The 22197-nt window shown below is 39.0% G+C and overlaps 1 protein-coding gene across 2 annotated transcripts in view; it reads right to left on the reverse strand.

Moving 5' to 3' along the window:
* Positions 1 to 22197, reverse strand: part of LOC126253422 (N-acetyl-D-glucosamine kinase) — a 228099-nt gene that overhangs the window by 62345 nt on the left and 143557 nt on the right. For both annotated transcript variants that reach the window (XM_049954749.1, XM_049954750.1), the window contains exons 2-4: positions 18738 to 18822; positions 15657 to 15755; positions 11937 to 12078 (exon numbers count right to left, since the gene is read on the reverse strand). In XM_049954749.1, the coding sequence (XP_049810706.1) occupies positions 11937 to 12078; positions 15657 to 15755; positions 18738 to 18822 (326 nt within the window). The remainder of the gene's footprint in view (positions 1 to 11936; positions 12079 to 15656; positions 15756 to 18737; positions 18823 to 22197) is intronic.

The raw sequence follows: 22197 nt of genomic DNA on the forward strand, positions 1-22197 counted from the left end.
GAAACAACGAACATGACTTCTCGATATTCAAGAAGCCCACAACCACCAGCACAATTATCCGCATCAATATAATCACCCTATAACACATATACAAGCCAATTTCAAATATCTACTACACACACTGAACAGAACACCTATTAACAAACACAACAACATCCTGTACACAAGAATGGACATGAGGCACTGACAGTAGATGAAATTTATTTATTTAGCAGCTTATGATGTACATCTATGGAGTAAGTCCAAATACATATTTGCTTTGTCAGTTTTCCAATAAAATACATTAACTTTTACTGATTCTAACTATAGTTTTGCTAAGATAACTAATACATTTTAGCCACAACATTTCTGAAAATTAACATCATAGTTACAAAATTTTATGAGGCATACATGTTCTATGTACCTAAATTACAGAACATTTAATTGCAATAATTCTGTGCTATGGGTCCATCATTTTATATGTACAGTATAATACAGTCACATAGCACATACAATTTCTAGATCCAGTTTTGTTTACATTTATATAAAAAAAAATTAACAGCAATAATACTGTAGAAAAACAAAATCTTTAGATACAATAATGCTGTTACGAAGTTAACACATTTTACTTTTTCTTTTTCTCTATACCTGTGAACATTTTTCTTTTAGTGTACTATGCCAGTTTGCTTCAATTATTTTCGTTTGAAATAAATTCTCTGATTGAATATAAGGGGGTTTCTAATAGCAGTTGTTTGATTGACTTTTTAAACTTATCCTTCAATTTGGCATTAGTAATGTGTGGTGGTAAAGAGTTGTACAACTTTACTGCCATGTAACCACTGTTTCTCTCATACTGAGTTGTGTTATGCTGCAGAACTTTTAATTTCTTGGTGTTTCTGGTGTGGTGGTGGTGTACATCTTCATTTTTGTTGAGTTTATTTTTATGATCCCAAGCAAGGAGCAGAATTTTATATATATACAAGCTGTAGAAGGTTAGAATCTTATATTTTTTGAAAAGAGGCTTGCAACTATCTCTTGTCCTTTTGTTTCCTATTATTCTAAGTGTTCTCTTTTGTAATTTGAATATTTTAATTGCCTCAGTCAAGTGGCCCCAGATTTCTATACCATAGCTCATTATAGCACTGAAGTATGAAAATTACACCATGCGCACATCATCTTCGGTTATTAGTGACTTAATTTGTCTCAGAGCAAAAACAGCACTGCTAAGTTTATTGCTTATATTGGAAATATGATCTTTCCATCCTAAACAACTGTCCACGGTGATCCTTAGAAATTTAGCACTTTCAACCATTCTTATATCTAGCTCTTGCAAAATACAGAAACAGACAACACATGATCAGGAAATATTCACACAGACGAAGACAATGTGACACACAACCATTGAGCAAATACTAAGCAACAAATGGCAGGTAATGACATACAACAAGAAAGTTACACTCACGGTGGGCAACACACAAAAAAAGAGGCAAAGTCTCAACACAGCATACCAAACTAACAACACAAGCGGAATGGATTTTGAAGACAAACCACCAACACTGATAAATGTACCAAATCTGGTATCCATTAAGCAATTTGTAATTGTTGTCGATTTGTATATGTGGGCCAAACATACAAATTTTAGAACCAGATACACAAAACATCTAAGAGCAATAAAAAGTAATAGCTCCCCCTCAATTTTTTGTGATCACCTAATAACACAGAACATAAGAAGTTATCTAAAAATTCTTAAAACTAGTAACAGCTTGAGCCAAAAATCAATAGGCCAACAAACACCACATACCTATAACAACAAGTGAAACATCGTCTGAAGCCTTGTGCTTTGCAATAAATTATATTAAATGTGTGTGTGCAACAATAATAAATGACAACAACAGCAAAAGAAATAAGTGCTCCAATAGATCATCCAACAGATAAGCAAGGACCTAAAAAAAATGTAAGTAATATGCTAAATGACGTGGCATATAGCGATTGTCAGACTAAAATGAACCAAAAACAGGAAAATAGGAACAGTTTCATTGTTTACAGATAACAGGCTGTAGAATGTATGGTACATACAAGACCACCAGTATACACACAGTTCCAAATTTAGTATCCAAGACCTAAATCTTTAAGCACAGCAAACGCGAAAGACATATAATGCCTCAACTCAGTAATATAAACCTTAAGGGTGTACTGTATGTAAACTAATATAAAATATTTGACACTTCATAATTGGTGTCTTTCTGAATGTAAATACTTTTAGCTAAAAAATTCATATAACCTACATGAGAGGTTAGCATGCAACAAATAATTTTCAGAAAAAATATAAACACAAAAAAACCACTGAAGGTAGCACAAAATGCTGAAACACATTTAGATAATAACAAAATTATAGAAGGTGTCTCTCATCATGAAGAACTGCTCTCCAGTTTTACACAAACCACTATCAGATATCTACATAATGCCAAAGTCAATGTCTGTTTAATATAAACATCAGGGATATGTGGAATTTACAGTCCTGAGTTTAGATATTACCATTAGAAGTGGCTAATGAGATAATGATGAGCCACGTACAGCAAGTATATTTAACAACCATTTTTTAAATGTAGTAGCATTTTATGGGGACAAACAGTTCAAGAGAAAAATTACAGCAGTATGCTTAAAAAGTAACTCCACAGAATTCAATCATATGAGTGAATCACCAACTTCTCCATCCAAAATGAAGAAAATTAAATATTCTCTCAAAAATAAAAACTCTTCTGGTTTTGATGGTGTTTCCAATAGAATACTAAAGATTTGTTCCCATATAATAAGCCCTTTCTTATCTGAAATATGCAGTGCATCACTAACACAAAGCATTTTTCCTGGGAGACTGAAATGCCACTGTTAAACCCCTCCATAAGAAAGGTGATAAGAGAGAGATGTCATTAACTACCAACCTGTTTCACATTTTACAAATTTTTTGAAGGTATTCTAGAATAGCGTTCCACCTAAGAAACAATAATATTTTCAGCAAATCACAGTTTGGATTTCAGAAACGTTTTTCTACTGAGAATGCCATTTGCATGTAAACTCTCCAAATTTTACAAGCATTAAATAATAAAATAGTGTCAGTTGGTATTTTCTGTGACTTATCTAAGGCATTTGACTGTATGAATCACAACATTCTCCAACATAAATTAAGTTTTTTGGGGATTTATGGTAAACCCAACCAATGGATAATATCATATCCAACCAAAAGAATGCAGAAACTTGAATGTAGTAACTCAACCATTAGAGACCAGAGACATTAAACTACTGGGAATGAATCATGTATAGGGTTCCCAAGGCTCCATTTTAGGTCTTCCATAGTTCCTCATATTGATCTTTCACTTAATATACAAGAAGCAGAATTAGTTCTTTTTGCAAATGACACTAGTATCATAATTAATCCAAGCAGAAACAGAAAAAATAGTAAACAATGTTTATAAAAGCACCACTGACTGGTTTCTACAAATGTTATTACCCTCAATTTTCAAAAGACACAACATATTCAGTTCTGCACATGTAGGAGTACTACATCAGTGATAAGGGTAACACACGGTTAGGAAATAATAAATAGGGTAGAAACTTCAAAATTATTAGGTGCCCATGTTGATGAGAATTTAAAGTGGAAAAAGCATATTTTGGAACACCTAAAACAAATTAGTTCTGCCACATTTGCACATAGAATCATTGCAAATCTTGAGGAGAGACCAGTCAGTAGGCTGATTTTGCATATTTTCATTCACTAATGTTCTGGGTAACTCATCCTCAAGAAAGAAAATCTTCATTGCTCAAAAAGTGCTATAAGAATGATATGTTGTGCAGACCTATGATTATCTTGTAGGCATCTGTTTAAAGAGTTGCACATTCTGACTACTGAATCACAGTGCATTTATTCCCTCCTGAGGTTTGTTATAAATAATCCACTGCAGTTCAAAAGGAACAGTGAAGTATATAATTAAAATACCAGAAGGAAAAATGACATTCATTACTCCGAATTTAGGTTGTCTTTAGCACAAAAAGGTGTGCACAATGCTACAACTAAAATTTTTGATAGCTTGCCCAGTGTTATAACATGTCTGACAGATAGTAAAATAAAATTTGAAAAGAAACTGAAGAAGTTTCTCCTTGACAACTCCTTTTATTCCACAGAAGAATTACTGCTACTGTAATGTGTAAAATGTGATGGGTAGGAATTATTAACTCTCATCTGGAAAAAACACACATTTATAAATGTTCAGCATCTAGCAACATTTAAAAGTTAATTTGCAATGTGTATGTAGCATGATTCATTCTCCTTGACAACTACATCTATTCCCTATTCCATAGAAGAATTTCTACTACTGTAATGTGTAAAAGATGGTGGATAGGAATTACTAATCCATGTCTGGAAAATGCCTTTATAAATGCTCAGTAATCAGGTATAATTAAAAATTAATTTGTGATGTGTATGTAGAATGACTTGCAAATGATCCATGGAATGTGAAACTAATTAACTAACTTGATTTTTAATATCTGGGGATTTTCAATTCCCTGCCTGATGTCTGCCAGTAAGCTGTTATAAATTTTTATACCACAATATAAAACTACATTGCGAACTCTACATAGGCACACATAGCAAATGTGGACAATGTTTTTGTGGAAATCGTGTACAGTTTGGATACAACAGAAATGAGGAACAAAATGGTACATTAGACTTACACTTTACTGGATGAATGCATGCACAGGACACAAACATGGACACACATGTGGATGAAGTCTCTTACCAAGTCACAGATATTCCACTTATAGTACATCAGTAATGTGTGCTCAGCATGGAAGGGAAAATGAGAGTGGGGTCTGTGATTGTTGACATGATGGGGTACAGATGTGTATGCCTTGCTGGCATTTTTGCGAGACGAAACTGGGCCTCTTCTCGAAGTGATGCTGCGCAGATGCATGTAACCAATTGCGTCATGGCACTTTTGTGAGACATGACTGGACCATTTCTCAAAGTCGCAATGAGCGTGGCATGAGCGCTGAACAGATGGTATTGTTGTAGCGTAGTGTCCAGTGTCTCCACATGATTCCAGTGGTATGAGTGAATAGATTGGGGGCAGGGGGGGGGGGGGGGGTGGATTGGTGACGACTGATCTCACATGCCAGAGAGACTTTGATTTGATCAAATTGATGGCATTTGTTGACGGGGAAGTGCAGCTGATGTGAGTTGCTACCTTATTTGCTGGAACTAACTTTGATGGACAAGGTCTCCACAGAGGTCATCCGAGGCAGAGCAGGGGTTGTTGGCAGGCAGGAACGCAGGATACCAATGTGTTTCAGATCATTGCTGAAGGCAGTGTGGGTGGTGTTTCAATTGCAGCATCCAACATTGTTGTGATGAATTCCTATAGTGAAGAGGCACCAAAGTTGTTAGTGACAGTTGGAGGTGAATTGCGCAATTGAATGTAGTCAAAAAGGTGTAGTGTTGTGTTCAATTCCACCAATTTGTCCTGAATATGACATCCTAAAACATTTTATCAAACTGTTGTAGATGTGTAATAGTTGAACATAGAACCAGGTGAACATACGTGGTGAGGTCAGTGTTGTTATGTGAAGATTGGCAGAGGGCGAGCTGAGCTGTGTGGTGGGGAGTCACACAGAAGAGACATGGTAACAGTGAGTTGTACAGCTGGAGGCACATGCCGGATGATACCAGTGAGAGGCAAGTTGGGTGGCAAGCCGGGTGCGGTGTACTGACATGTGTGCTTCTCCATGTGTGCAGGGCCAGTGACAGCATGCATGCTGGGTGGAACGATGAATGGGCATCAGACTTTGGATGGGTGTGACTGGTTAGTGGGACCAGGGCCTACCGTGCACTCCCACTCTTGTCGCCATGATGGCTGTGTGTCAAGGCTATGAGCTGCTCATGCACCATGACAGGGACCAGAGGAAATGTTGTTATTATATTTCAGAAGCAACATGTTCTCTGTACAAAGTGTGTCAGCATAAGGTAGTCAGAATAGTGTTGTAAACCACCGAGAGCTTGTCATCTGAGGAAGGCACACTCCATGAGTGTGTCAATGGATTTGTGTTTGTCTCCCTGTTTTTTTGTCTTCAATAGCTGATGTACCAATTAGAGCTGGAGGCGCTAGGGTGAAAGGTCCTGGGATGCAGAAGCCCGTGAGGTAGAATTGGCATAAAAGATCCATCGCTAGGTCTGGTTTAATGATGTCCTTAACAGAGAAAGTCCATGTGAGGTGGGGAGACAGTGACCATTGTCGGGTCCAGGTCATGGATCCATGTACTGTAATCAACGAGCTGTCAGCATGTAGTTGCAGTGCTGTAGTGCAGTAGTAGAAGATAGATGTTGGAACTGATGTTTGCCAAAAGGAGTTTCATCTGAGGTGAAGAGGCAGGCAGTGTGGTTGGAAACACAGCTCTCAGAAGTGAGACCAGCAGAGTCAAAAGCTCTGTGGAACACTCGTCACAGTACAAGTCAATGAGAAGATCATGTTTATGTGTGTAATTGGGATGTGAAATCTGGTAGCAGTCATTGTTGGTAGGACGAGTGAAGATCTGCTGCTGTGTAGAACATTAAGGTGACTAGAAGTCTTCAGAAAAGATGAACTTGTTGAAGATGGCAGTGTACTGCACAGGTGTGTGCACAGCATACTCTGCAGTGTCCTGCGCAGGCACGACGTGGATGGTAAGAAGTGGGGATTTGTTGATATCCATGAAGGTCATTGCTCCGGCTAGGCACAGTGACGTCAGAGTCGGAAGTAATCAGGCATAGTCTGTCAAGCTCAGCAGCTGATGGGAAGGAAGCAAACTAGGCTGATTCTGTGGCACATGGCTATCGGTGATGTTGTCAATGATATGAGTGAATTGTCAGTGTTTGGTGGAAAGTTGTCAATGTAATTGTTCATTTGTGATTCCATTCATTACAAATGGTTTGTTGACAATCATCGACCAGGCTCGAGGTGGGTCGAGGTGAAACTCAGTATGTTCCACATCTGTACATGGTGTGGTGCCAGTGTTCGAAATCCAGACAGCTGACGGAAGCAAATGCAGATTGGACAAATTCATGCGTGATATGGAAGACACAACGTCCACGGTAAATGAAAGCGAATCCAGGCTGTCAGACTATTACAGTTCAGCAGCTGCAAAGTATTTTTGCAGGGTCAGAATGTTGTGTAAAACTCTGTACACAGCGGCAAGGAAAGGTGGGCTACAGAGTGGGGTGGCAACTGTCATCATAGGAAAGCTGGACAGGAGCAGAAATAATTAATGAACAAGTTAACACAACAAACAGAAGATTTACTTAACTTGTATTTCTCCAAACATACAAAGACTCATTACAAATGATGCAACATGAAATAGAGTCCAGCTATCGAGTCACAAGAAAGAAGCACGAAAAAAGTGTTGTAGCAAAGTGGCTCCAAATGCAAGTGTACTGAGCCACTGCCGCCATCCCTCTTACATTTTGATAGCAGAGGGCACTTGAGGAACTGAGCCACTAGCAACTATGCTCAGTGGGTGTGCTGCATTGGGTCTGCTGGATCCCACATAACCGGTACTGGCGCTGGATGGAAATTTGCAATCCTGCTGCTAAGACGACAATGGTGTGGCATCCATACTCTAAAAGGTCCCAAGGCAGACTGTTTATTGCTTTCAACTGTTTGGCACTATTTTCAAATGTCAAAGTACACCATTGCAGCACATCACTTGCAGAATTGATCGCTGCACATTGTCGGAGAGTCGGGCAAGAACCACACACTGTCCAGAATGGAAACTATAGGCGTGATGTGCGAATTTCTGCACACAATGGTAACATGAGGGTCGCACTGTCCTTGTGTAATAGCTGTGTCGGCATGAAAATTACCTCACACATGGCTGTCATAAATTTTTGGGAACACCACTATGGGAGTCAAGTATGGTGTGGGTACAATATAAATGAGTTACGAGACAGTATGGTAGACTGTACTTTATTGAACAAATAAATACACAAATAAAAGACACAAAACTGTTCACAATGGACACTAAGAATGAACTGAGGTCTCCAGTTGTCACATACATTTCATTTATAGTACGTAGCAGAGAGGAATTGGGCATCATTCAAGTAATGTTGAGGACCACAAATGGGGAAATACACTGAAATAATCAACCTCGATAAAGGGCAAATAGTATGACCCAGGGCGTGGGAACAAGCATCTCACAATAGAAGAAGCTGTCAGCTGTTCACCTGCTATTGTTGTGAGCATCTATGGAATTTTGGTGAAGGACGGTGAAACTACAAGTAGGCAAGAAGGTGATGGACATCTGCACCTCATCACAGAACTTTTAAGTCAGAGGCTTTCTCATTCTGTAAAGCAGGATAAGTGGCAACCTGTGGCGGATCTGATGACAGAGGATAATGCTGGTGCAGATACAATTGTTTTAGAGCACAATGTTCAGCACACATAGTTGAACATGGGATACCATCCCCATGTTGGCCCAAAAACATAGTCAATATATCTGCGATGGCATTGGATCACTGAGATTGGAGTTCGGACCAATGGAAACATTTCACGTTGTACAAAATTTTTGTTACACCAGGTTGAGTGTCATATCCACATGCTCAAAACATGCACCTCACCACAAGACAGGACAGTGAGTGGTAGTATCATGCTGTGAGGGACATTCGCCTTGGCTTTCAATGGACCTGTAATAGTAACTGAACCAGCACAACAACAGTGGATAACGTGGACACTGTTGTGGGCTACCTGCATCCCTTTGCCTTCTATGTCTTCTCTAACAGCTAAGGCATCTTTCAGCAGGATAAATGTCCATGACATAATGCCATAATCATGCTACAATGGTTGATGAGCATGATAGTGAACTCACACTGATATCTTGGCCACCAGATTCATGATTGCAAGAGGCCATCAGCTCTACATCCACAAACCACTGACCAGTAATTTATGGGAACTGTTTCACCTGTGCAGAAATATCTAGCACTGCATATGTCAGGAAATCAACCAAGGACTTGTTGAATTCATGTCATGCAGAATTGCTGCTGTGTTACATTCCAAATGTGGTTCAACATGCTATTAAGCATGTTGTCATCATGCTGTGACTCATCTGTTCATATACATCTTTTTATTATTTTTCTTAGACTTTATTCTGTATATTCACAGGGTCAGCATGTTAATTTGTTCATACAGTAATCTTAGTGGTAGAGGGTGAACAGATATCCTTCCTGCCCCCCCCCCCCTCCCCCCTAGCATGGAATTGTGGAATTTGTGTACCCCACCTGTCTGTGTCTACTGTTATCCCATGCGAAATGAACATTTAGAAAATATTTGTGAAATGTGTAACTGAAGTGGGACATGCATACCAGCCTAGTGTTCAACTAGTCTGCTGGGAAAACACCTACAAATAATAAGCAGGCTGGCCGGCTCACTGGCTCTCATCATTAATCTGAATCCGGGAAGTGGCACGTTACATGCAGCTATCCAGTGGGTTCATCTGTCCATGCATAAGTGTCAGTCTCCCTAGGTTCCTGCAAGATGTTCCATAATCAGCTGTATACAATATCACTGACAATAAATACTTTTATGACATTAGTTGACTGCTCCAATTGACTATGCCATAGGACTGTACTGAGTGAATATATGCTAATAACCCCATCTGCAGGCTAACATAACAATGGATATTTTTAAGTGCAAAGCAGGCACAGCTGTCTGGTTAACTTATCTGGGTGCTGGTGCTCCTTAGTTTAATAACCATCTGAATGCCTAGGGACCTCAGACATGGAGACTCATCCAATGTGGGCCGAATGATCTCAACTTCCAGTATCTGCATGTCAATTTTGTCTATTTGGAGTTGTATACTATGAGTCTCTTTAAGATTAAGGTTTATGCTGTTTGCTGTGAACCAGTGGTAAACATGTTCCATTATTGTCCTGGCTGTGTCTGATATGGCCACGTTTGGGCCCTTTATCAATAGACTAGTGTCATCAGCAAGCATTACAGTTTTTGAAAAGATCTGCAGTCTCCCAGGAAAAATCATTTATGTACCTCAAGAATTTGAGATATTTGAATTTATTGAACACATATGATAATAATAATGCATATGGCTAGGCCAGGAAACCTATATGCACAGAGCTCAGCCACCAGGCACACGTCATTTTAGTTATGCCACTTCAGCGACTTGCATGTCGATGCAGATGAAATGATGATGAAGACAACACAACACGCAGTCCTCGACTGGAGAAAATCTCCAATATGGCTGGTAATTGAATCTGGGTCCTCGCATGGCATATTACCATGATGACTACTTAGCTATAGAAGTGGAACAGATGATTCTTATGAGATGAACAGATGATTCTTGAACAAATGATTCTTATGAGCTCTGTAACTATGAATAAAAAGCTCATCCTATATCCACCAAATTTAAATCAGTACTCTGAGGTTGGTGATGGCAGACAGATCAACAAAAGCAGTGTCTTCAATCTATGATACAGTGAATCACAACCAACAAATGTAAAAACTTCATCAATTGACAAAGGATTTTTATCTTACATTGGTTTCTGTAGACTTTCTTCAGAATTGTAAGGTTTAAGATAGTCTTCTGTGGAGAGAAAATGGGGGAGAACAAATATGGAAAAAGTCAAAGAAAATGAGATGGAAGGAAAGAAAAATAGATGCTGAATACTGAAGGTATACTCTCCAAGCAAGTGTTCTCAGAATAGTCTTATATAATGTATATCCTGATGACTACCATATTAATGGACTGGCAAGGCTCCTTATTTTATTTTATGACAATGCTGCCACAGATGAACAAGATAGGAATTTCAAGGATGCGGAACAGAACATGATATCTACCCCAGGTGAACTGTCAAATACCATGAAGAACTTCTTTGAGGTTAACCTATCAAAGATCCCTGTTTACATTCCTCTTTTGAAATATGTGAAATAGTGAAGCATATGAACTGCTGAATATATATCGTGGCATGGTGAGGACCTAGAACACAATTTCTGCTCTAAATAACTTCGAGAAACCTTGGACAGGTTACTGACATTCATGAAACATTGACTTAAGATGAGAAGCAAGATGAAAACTCAAGAATTAACTGACGATGCCCTCAGTACATCAGGCTTGGCACTTTACAGCTGCCTATGCTGTTACTGTATGTTATCATCCCATAAAAAGCAAGTTGATGTAGCACTCAGCCATGTGGTATATATCATTACTGTATGTATCAAGACAAACCCTACACCTTCTTATTTCTTACTGGCCTTGGACCAGCAATCATAATATAGAAATTCTATGAAGACAGAAAGAAACACACAACTGACAGATGCAAAGCACACTTCTCATGACCATGACCAGCTATATCAATATTCCATCCATGCCACAGTTCCTTAGTATGAACTACAAGTCAGTAAGAAAATCAAGGAGCCACAATACTTCAAAAATGGAGAACCAAGAATCAATGACATATCATACTACTAAGTAAGAACTACTGCATTGTTACTTGCCTATTCCCAGAAGGATTATCTAACATATCTATTCACAACAGGTAAAAAATAAAATTCCACTGCTGTCTTGATAGGCTGGGGTGTCAAAGCTACAGTGCTAAACCTAATTTCAATCCTCCCTCTATTTCTAAAATTCATGTTGATTGTTTTCAGAAGCTGTGTAATAATTTTATTTTGTCATAAATCCCATTACAGTGTGGTAATGAAACATTTTACCAAGTTTTTTGCTGGAAATAATTTTTTTTTTTGTACAATATGAATAAGAAGGATAAGCTTAATCTAAAGGTGTAGTATTTCTCAATCAAAAACAATGGACATACAGGTTTAGATGTACCAGTTCTTACAGCTAATTCTGTTTTTCTTTCTCTCTACTCATTTTATAGCTAAAAAAAGTAGGACTGAAGATTTAATTTTGATTCCTTTATTTTTTACCATGGCGATGAGCTGCAGCAATTGAGCCAACAGTGTCACTGCAGACAACATAGTGGCTGCTGAGGTTTGGATATAGTTCATGGAGCTCATCTTCCAGCTGTTTATTGGTCTCCTCTTGCTCACAACCACTGAGGCTCATTCCCTATGAAACATTAATGCTGTTAGTGTAACTCCAGAGAGATTGTGAATAAATATATCCTGTATTCTCAGTGTTTATTACATTAAATAACACTACTGCCGCAGCTGTGGGTGTGTAAGTTTGGATGTCTGCATGTTTGTCAGTGCGCGATTTGCAGGGGGGGATGGGGGGGATTTCCCCCCCTCTGCATCAGACCATCCCCTCCTCTGGTTTTAGTTTATGCATCCCAACCTGGGATGTTTATTTCCCACACACTGGAGTAAAACCTTACGTATAATTTAAATTTGTGGAACCGAACACTGAAAGTTTTTAATAAGTCTTACTATTAATACTATTAATATGTTTCAGTTTTCTGTCATCGGAATAAGTACAACTTTTCACAAATGTGCCTCTACTTTTTGAATTCTCCTCGCATATCTGTACCCGTATGTAGATGATTTTGTAAATATGCTTTACCTATAATATACTTTTAAAGATATAACAAGGGATGGCTTTTCTGATAGTGCATACGCGTCAATACTGAGTTTCGGCATTAACATCTATTTATAAATAGCTGTTTAACCATGCGTAACGCCACGGTCCAAGCTAGTAACATATATAATTCTACTAACCCCCTAAGACATCCCCCCCCCCCCCCCCCCCCCACTGGTAAAAGCACAAATCGCACCCTGATGTTTGTGCATGTGAATGTGTGTACATTTGCTAAAGAAAGAGCAAGTGCTCGAAAGGCAGTGTGAATACTGTCTTATTTTGTGTAAACAAGTGCAGTGATAAATATATACTATCTAACAATAAAATTATAACAGCCGACCAGTTGCAATGGTCGGCTGTTTATAATTTTATTACGTGAAACTGTTGCTGTTGTGCAGCTATGTTTAAAATACTATCTAACACCTATAATTTATAGCCTTAATAACTGGTCCCTTAGATAACAGAAGAAGAGGACCTGTTAGTAAAAAAGAAGGCAGGGAATATTGTGTTGCCAATAGAGAAGCAGTAACAGCAGAATGGGCCAGTTAGGAGAAGTTGATGACTTCAAACGTGGATGTCACATTACAGAACCATCAGGAACACTTCAAATCTTATAAATCTGCCCAAGGTGAGTGTTGGTGGTGTGACTGTCAAGTGGAAATGTGAAGGAACAACCAGAGATAAATCAAGACCAAGCAGACCGTATGTATTGACAGTGGCCATTGAGGAGGGTAGTTGTAAACAATCATAAAATCAGAAGAAGGAATCACTCACAAGCTCCAATTTGTTAACATCAGTCCAACTAGCACAGTACCTGTGTGTAAGGAGAACAATGACACAGTTAATAAAATATTCCAGGCTATTATACTGTGGTCTAAGGGATTTCACTTCAAAACCTGACATTTCGTCCCATCTGCGGAGGACATTTTCAAGGGGGATCATAGTTTTATTGAACATCCGATTCACACCGTAGTCACTACCGACCAATCTCTATGGCCTCTCTGTATAGCCGTTCGTAGTATCTGCTTGTGGCTGCCAATACTTGAGTCTGGTCAAAATGAATGTGATGGTCTCCTGGCTGTAAAGCATGTTTCACAACAGCTGATCTGTCAGTCTCCCCTCTTCTGCAACTGCCCTTTTGCTCTTAGAGTCGTTTTTTGACAGTTCTTTTTGGATACCCACATACACCTCCCCACAACTACACAGAATCCTATACCCACAACTACACAGAATCCTATAAATTCCAGCTTTTTTCGGCAGTTGGTGAGCATCCTTGGCCAATTTTAGATGATCTTATATCTTCCGTGGGGGTGTGTAAATTACTGCGATGTTCCACTTTCTCAAGATTTTTCCTATGCGGTCAGTCATGTCCTTAATGAATGGCAGGAAAACTTTCGATTTTGCTGGGGCTTGAGCATCACTATGATTTCCACCTGGTGGTCTTAATGCTGTTTTCACTTCAGCGAATGAATAACCATTCTTGAGCAATGCAGTGGAGAGCTGTTTTAATTCTGTATCAATCACAAGGGCAATTGCAGAGGAGGGGAGTTTGACAGATCAGCTGTTGCGCAACATGGTTTACAACCAGGAGACCATCACATTCATTTTGACCGGACTGAAATACTGGCAGCCACAAATGGATACCACATATGGCTATACAGAGAGGCTAAGAGATTGTGAAACACCCCAGGAATTTTATTAGGAAGGAGGAGGGCTTGAAATGGAATTAAATTTGGATTCCGGTGCTGAAGAAGATGTGTACCTGTCTTCCAATAAGGGATCACAGTAAAGGCGGATGACAATAGTAGACAACAGCCAGTTGCGCTCGTGTATTCAAAACATGTGATGTCATGCCACTGCACGGAAGCTCACGTAAGTGGAATTTTGCTGTAGACATTAGCGAGCCAGGACGTGAATCTAACATTCAACAAAGCTAGGATTCCTCTTGAAAATGTCCTCCGCAGATGGCAACGAAATGTCAGGTTTTGAAGCAAAATCCCTTAGACCATGGCATAACAGCCTAGAATATTTTATTGATTGTGACAACTGTAGCAGTGAAAGTTTACATTTTACAAGGAGAATTATGGCTGAGAAGCCTCTCATAAGCCACAAATTTCTGTTGAGACACTTAAGATGGTGTAAAGTGCAATGCCACTGAACAGTGCATGACTGAAAATGAGTGATTTTGACTGATGAATCATTCTATACCCTGTGACAATCCAATGGAAGGGTTTGGAGAATTCCTGGAGAATGTACCTGGCCATTAAGCATAGTGCTAATAGTAAAGTACAGAGGAGACAGTTTTACTGTATGGCAGTGTTTTTTGTGGTTATTGCGTGGTCCCTTTATTGTGCTTAAGAAAATGCTAAATGCAGATGAATATGAATGCATTTTACAGCATTGTGTACTGTGTACTACAGAGGAACACTTCGGAAAAGGTGATCATCTGTATCAGCATGACAGTGCACACTATTATAAAACAGCATCTGTGAGGCAATGGTTTGTGGACATGGACTGGCCTGCTCAGGACCACAAAGTAGACCCTACAGAACACCTTTGGGATAGCCTAGAATGCCGACATTCAAACACACAGACACAAACACAGACTCCCTTGGCCTCGACAAGACAGAAGTGTGTGTGTGTGTGTGTGTGTGTGTGTGTGTGTGTGTGTGTGTGTGTGTGTGTGTGTGCATACTATTGTTAGGAAAACAGATAGTACTCAAAAATGAGTGTGTTACTGTTCTCCACACATCGATCCACTATACGTGAGTGGTTGCCTTTCCTTTATTTTACATATTGCTCCAGCCAGATTGCTACATGCAAAAGTTATAACTAATTAAATTAAACATACCGCAACGAGAATGTTAACAACTCCTGCCATATTTATTAATTCACTGGTTACTTATACTATCAGGCAATTACTAGCAATATTTTAGATTAAAATAAGAAACACATACTTCCAGTTCTCTGTTTCTATACAGCTACTTCTAAGATTTAGGTTTTGCATCTTCAATAATATGACTTCAGTTTCTAAACCTTACAAGATGGTACACAGTAGTTCTTTCTTTTTCCTTCAGTAAAGCTTCATCGAGATGATAATATTAACTTACTAGTGATGCCAAAGGTTTATCAATAGGAAGTTTTGCAGCTGCCTTTGCTTCTTCCACCATTCCATTGATACGCTTCTCACACTCTGCCATTCCAAATAGCTGAAACAAGACATTCAAGTGTTATTTGACATTTGCCGATGAATTAATAACAATTTCTTTCTTTATGTAATCACAAACATTCTATGTTGAATAAACCAACAGGAATTCCAGGCAGGAATATCAACAATGCAGTAAAAAACAGACTGCTACTCAAGAAGACAAGTCAAGCTGCAGACAGGCACAATTAAGGCATATCTGCAGTGACAAAAATTTCCTTGCTCAGTATGCTGAGGGTCTCATCAGGGCCTTTATAAACAGGCACTATCCACCAGACCTAGTCTGCAAACAGGTCTCCCACACCATTTCCCCTCACACCCACAATCCTCCCACCAACCCCAATAACCAGCCACAAAGGAGTGTCCCCTTCATCATCTAGTACCACCCCGGACTGGAACGACTGAACCACATCCTTCGTCAGGCCTTTTATTACCTATCATTGTGGCCTGAAATTAGGGGCATCCTACCCAAGATACTTCCCACCCCTCCGAAAGTGGTGTTCTGTCATCCACCCAACCTTCACAACATACTAGTCCATCCCTATGCCAATCCCAATCCCTTGCCACAAGGATCGTATCCCAGAGGAAGATCCAGTGCTGGATCACATGTGAAAGCCGCCATGTCATTTACCAGCTCTGCTGCAATCACTATGCAGATTTTGTTTTGTTGGTATGACTATCAACCAGCTGTCCACCAGGATAAATGGCCACCGCCAAACTGTGGCCAAGAGCAAAGCAGGCCACCAAGGCACAACATGCAGCTGAACATAACACACTTGATTTCAATGGCTGCTTCACTATCTGAGCCATCTGGATCTTTCCCTTCACCACCAGCTTTTCTGAACTGTTGCAGATGGGAGTTATCCTTACAACACATTCTCCCCTCCCATAATTATCCCGGCCTCAAACTATGGTAACATACTGTCCCCACATCCTCCACCCAACAATTTCCACACCCCCTCTGTCCTATCATCTCCTCCCCATTCTCATCTCCCACCCTGTTATTTGCAGCCCTCAGCCAATGCACACACCTGTCTTTCCTCACTTCTCTCTTTTTTTGCTCCTTTTTTCCCCACCTCCCTGCCCCACAACCACCTGATACTGTGCCTGTTGGCAGTCTAGTCCCTGCACACTCCACCAGACAGTGTTCCCCCCCCCCCCCCTCTCTCTCTCTCTCTCTCTCTCTCTCTCTCCACCTGTACACTACTATCCCTTCCCTTTCCCCACCCCCTCCAGCTTGCTGCTTGCCTCCCACATGATGTTGCATTCTGGCCCAAGATGCTGGTGTTGGAGGTCACGTGTGCGTGAGGTGTCTTGCTTGCGTGTGAGTGTTTGTGTGTGCTTTACTGAGGAAGGCTGTGGCCGAAAGCTTATGCAAGTGTACTTTAATTGTGCCTGTCTGCAACCTGACATTTGTTGTTTACGATAAGTAGCAATCTGTCTTTTTCCTACATTGTTGACATTCTACATTAAACTTATCTCTGACTTGCAAATTTATCCACCTGACATTTTTAATTACGCATGGCTTCAAATTTCACATATTGCAACCATACCAGTGTTGGTTATCCTTTCATACTGTCCTGCTACATCTGCCTTGACGTAGAGCTGTGTACAGCTTTTATGTTATCCTTGATTAGCCTTACTTCTTCCAACCTCCTCATTTATTTTGCCACACAAAAGGAAACTCTTGTTCCATAAGCTAGCATTTTAATGAGTATCTATGACAGCACCATTTGCAATTCAGTAACGAAGATTTTTTGCAATCTGTATTTACTTCTTGTTCCATTTTAGTGGTGTTTTTCTTGTAGATATTTGCACTGCAATTGTAGGAAGACAGGAGAGTTGTTATGTCTTTAGTGTAAATAATGAATTTTCTGAGCCCATTTTGTATCTGATCTCAGTTCACCACACTCACAAACTACCTTTACTGTTTCTTTCCTTCCTGCCATCAAAAGCAGCTCTAGTTTTAGCGATATAATGAAGAAAAATCAACTCTGTCAATACATGCTCTGATATCTGTATCCTTCACTGATCTGTCAAATTTATGACACCCAGAGTAATGTTTCAATACTTCTGACTAATGTTTCCCTTATCTGTGGCTCAACTAATAATCTACTACTTCCCCTTGCCACCTCCAGCATCACTTCAGAATTCTTCATTTCTATTAGGTGTAATGACAGTCAATCAGAAATAGTCCTTCCGTTGTTTATGTTGCACACAGAAATTTCTGGTAATTACTAATTTAAAGTGTATCATGGAACTGTAGAGTGATAGAACATAGTTGCAGAAAGCTGTTATTGTACAATCAAAATGTCAAGGCCTATATGTAATGTTACAACATGTACCAACTTAAATACATCATATGACTAAATAAATAAATTTCTCTTAAACTTGTGTTCTAAGTGACCTACTGCCCATCTTACTCCTCCCAAGCCCAATTCACTCCCATATCTCCCTCAACTATTTGGTTTTTTTCTTTCCTGAGATGAACCTAGGGAGTGTGCTATTATTTAATTATTTATGTGCGTTTCTATTGCCTGTGCTGGGAGTTGTATCTCTGAAACATAAGTAATAGCCATCCCTTCTATACCTCCGTGAATTAAATGCTTTTATCATCTTAGTAGAAAATGTCTTAGCTGAGCTTTCATCTTATGTCCACTTCTTTTTTTATAAAGATGAAGGCTGAAGTTGTTACAACATAACTGTAATGAACAATAAAAAGTGCTGAATGATGAAAAACACTACTCCAGTCATACGACAAAAATTATCATACAGGATGTATGAGAAGGAGACATTTGAAAACATGAGCATTTTCTTTTTGTGTGATGATGGATAAGCACAACTAGAGGAAGTATGTAGTGATACAGGAGCAAGGAAAGAAAAAAAAAAAAAACTATCTTGAGAATCAGAATGTTCTTTCTCCTTTCAATTTATTAAATGCAGGACAAGAAATTTTAGGTTTGTATAAAACAACTCATACACTCACCCAGTGGTTGACCCCTGGCCCACCGCATTCTGCCATTTTTTCACCTTGGCCATTATATAGCACTATCTTTGAATGTGTAGCTCCCCTGAAAAATAACATAAAATGAACAGCTGTGTAACTTTTCTCAGTCTATAAAAGTTCTGAGAGAGAGAGAGAGAGAAAGAGACCCGCCATTGTAACAGAAAATTTATCAATAAAGAAATGATCAAACAACCCTGTAGGCCATCCATAATGCTAGCCGCAGCTCTTGGTTGTGCGTATATGACGAATGAGCCTTCAAGCGGATGCTGAAATAGACACTGTGCCTTAAGAAGATATATAGGAGACTAAGCTACCAGCAGAGTACTTGTATTATCAGTATTAATCATTAAATTCTCAAAACTATCCAATCAACAAATAAGAGATATAGCATCCTATCATATGAAATTCACAGAAATACTGTAAGTCGTACTGTTACGTGGACATGAAGTACGCCATCCCATGAATATGTTTTGCTTCCTGTGACACAACAATGTGAAAAGGATATACCTTGCACAACGTGTCTCTTCCTGGTACACCGTATTTTCCAAATTTCTCACTGAAGGAAAAGTGATTCGCTGACAAAACTGCCCAAAACCTTTCCAAACTGCTTCATCATTTCAGAAAACTGAAATACTGCGCATTATCGTACCTTTAATGCTTTAGTTGTGTACAGGCATAGAATTATGCCAATTTCAATAATAACTGCTTCATTCCCTGTGAATGAGATGCTGTTGGTGTTCTCCTACCTAATTAGAGATAGCCTGCGCAACTGTGGATACTGGATAACTGGGAGCAGTATACTACCATTATAGTTTTAAATTATTCGACAATAATTCTCACTGGAAATCCCGGAACATTTTATTAATTGTGTAATTTCCAGCCGTGAGAGTTAACATTTTACACCCTGAATTATGTCACTCCGGCGGGCAGAGTAACTGGGCGATACAGGTACAGCATATGAAAATTGTAATAATAAAGCGAGTAATTCTTTGTGTTACTAGTAAATGCAATGGGATGAAACGGTATTATGGCGCGTGTTACAACCTACCCAACAAACATCACCGTAGAACCAACAAACATCACCGTAGAACATAAAGAATTATCTGATAACGTCGAAAAACAGCACGTGCACCTTTTCCCTGCTGCGGAAACCCTTCCTCACCGATAAAACTTATTAGTCCAGAAGGGAAAAACACGGATACCTGGCCTTCTCGTTTCCATGGGGGGCTTCCGTCGACTATGTACGAGCATATATTTGATAACTTAAACTGAAGTGGCAAATTTAACTTACTAATCAAAACATCAATCTTAGTTCTAACCCAAAGAAAGGCAACTATTATAAAGTTCACATTTGCGGATAAATGTGTGTTCAAACAATTCAAGTAGTACAAAAAGTACCCAGTATCCACCTGCCACACACCGGCAGACTCTCCGCTGCCAGGGTCCCCACAGTTAAACAGTTCTGTATTTCGGGTGACAAGGGATTAGGGAGAAAGGGGGAGCGGGTGTGCGATAAGCCCTTACCAGTTTCTAAATTAACATAATAATGCTGTTAATGATTATGCATTCAAGATAGTTTCAAAATATTTGAGGTAACACAACACCCACATAAAATTTCACTGGTATTTATTTTCGAACGTTTGTTGAAATTCCACCGTAGGAAATAATTTTTTTCCGATAAACATATCGGCTCAAGACTTCTATTTGTATATTCTGTTCCACTGTGATTCTGTTCCACTCTGGTCTGCAGCGTTCTGTTATTAATGCGATCTAGCGGCTCCATATTGTTGACTAACATTGTTTAATTTTCATTCATTTCCATTTCATTTTTATTGGTCCTTTTAATTATTTGTTGTACAAGGATTACAACATGATACTGGACAAATTATTGTGATTTACAATAAACATTTTTAAATCATACATGAATATTTACATTGATTATGGCTTAAAATTATTACAACTGAAAACACATGATATTTAACACAAGTAATTCAACAAGTATTTTTTACATAAAACTTTTGCTCAACGATTCATTCATTCTTTTTTTAATATTGGGTAATAAATTTTTATGTTTCAAGATATGCATCTATATTATAACACTTAAGCAATAAATATTTATGGATAGTTGTTTTAAATTGTGAAATGTCTTTTATTGTTGTAAAGTTATTAGGTAGCTTTTCGTATATTCTGTCTCCTGTTTGCAGTGGCCCATTCTGTTTTAGTGTTGTGTATGCATGTTGAACCATATCCTGCTTTCTCCTTGGGTGAACACAGCTCGCCAAACAATTTTTTTACACACACACACACTGACGACAAACGACGTACGCCATCGATTCTCAACCTGCAGGACATGATAACCATGGAGGTAAAAAAAAAGAAGGGCGATCGATATCTATAGTGTAAACTATAGACTTACAGACTTCCACTGTACTTTGTGTTGAAGCCAGAGTGGGCGGGACCTGCCGCCGTTTTAAGTAGCACTTAAAGTGCTACTGTTTACGTTTGTTTCTTGCTCATCATCTCAGGCGTGTGCAAGCAACAACTGTTTTAAATACTAAAAATTACAGTGCTTACAGGAATAACATCGTGTCAAGAAGGCAATTTCGAACGTTTTTCTGTTGCTACATGCGTATTTGCTCTAGTAATACGATACATTTGGCCTCGTTAATGCACCTTGTTTTTTTCCTTCGATGCACGTATTTCGAACAACCAAGAAGTGATGTGAAGAACACACTCTTTCGTTATCCGTTTAATTCCACATTTACTATATTTGTATCGATAGCAGATGAAGCTGGAATTCCGAAACCAATGCTTGCTCGCTTACTGGTGCTGCTTCTTATTCGTCACATTTTCAGCTTTCAACTCGTATGCACTACATTTTTAATGTTACCGTTTATAAGACGCTTGACATACGTGTGCTCCGTTAGCCTAGAAACGTGTGCAATGAGGAAAGAAGCAAGGGATGCTATTGTACCTTTTGGATGTCAAAAAAATGAACAATTATTGAAATGTCAAAGAAACAGAAGTGCACAGAGGCAGACCTCCATTAAATTGCCTGTGCATTTGTCTCACTGTAGTTTCCACATCTTCTCAATTTGAAATCATGTGTCATTCGGTGTGTGGTCAATAATTGCAGTTTAGGCCTTCAGGGTAAAAAACGATTTCATTTTTTAAACGTGTTCCTGCATTGTGCAATACTATAAAAGTGATTAAAGGACTGATTTCAAACGCTTAGACCACGTAAAATGCATATTTTGCTTTAAAATGTATGTGAGACATTTTGTAGTAATGGTAGCCTGACCCTTGTACGATGTAGGCCCGACCTTTCCAACAGTAGCCTCTTTGCTTCTTTTCCCTGAATATCTCTCGGCAGTAACTGGCAGTTTTTTTTTCATAGGAATAATCAAACATATTACTACTGGAACGAACGTCTACTTTG

This window comes from Schistocerca nitens, chromosome 4 (assembly GCF_023898315.1).
Source record: "Schistocerca nitens isolate TAMUIC-IGC-003100 chromosome 4, iqSchNite1.1, whole genome shotgun sequence".
Lineage (NCBI taxonomy): Eukaryota > Metazoa > Arthropoda > Insecta > Orthoptera > Acrididae > Schistocerca > Schistocerca nitens.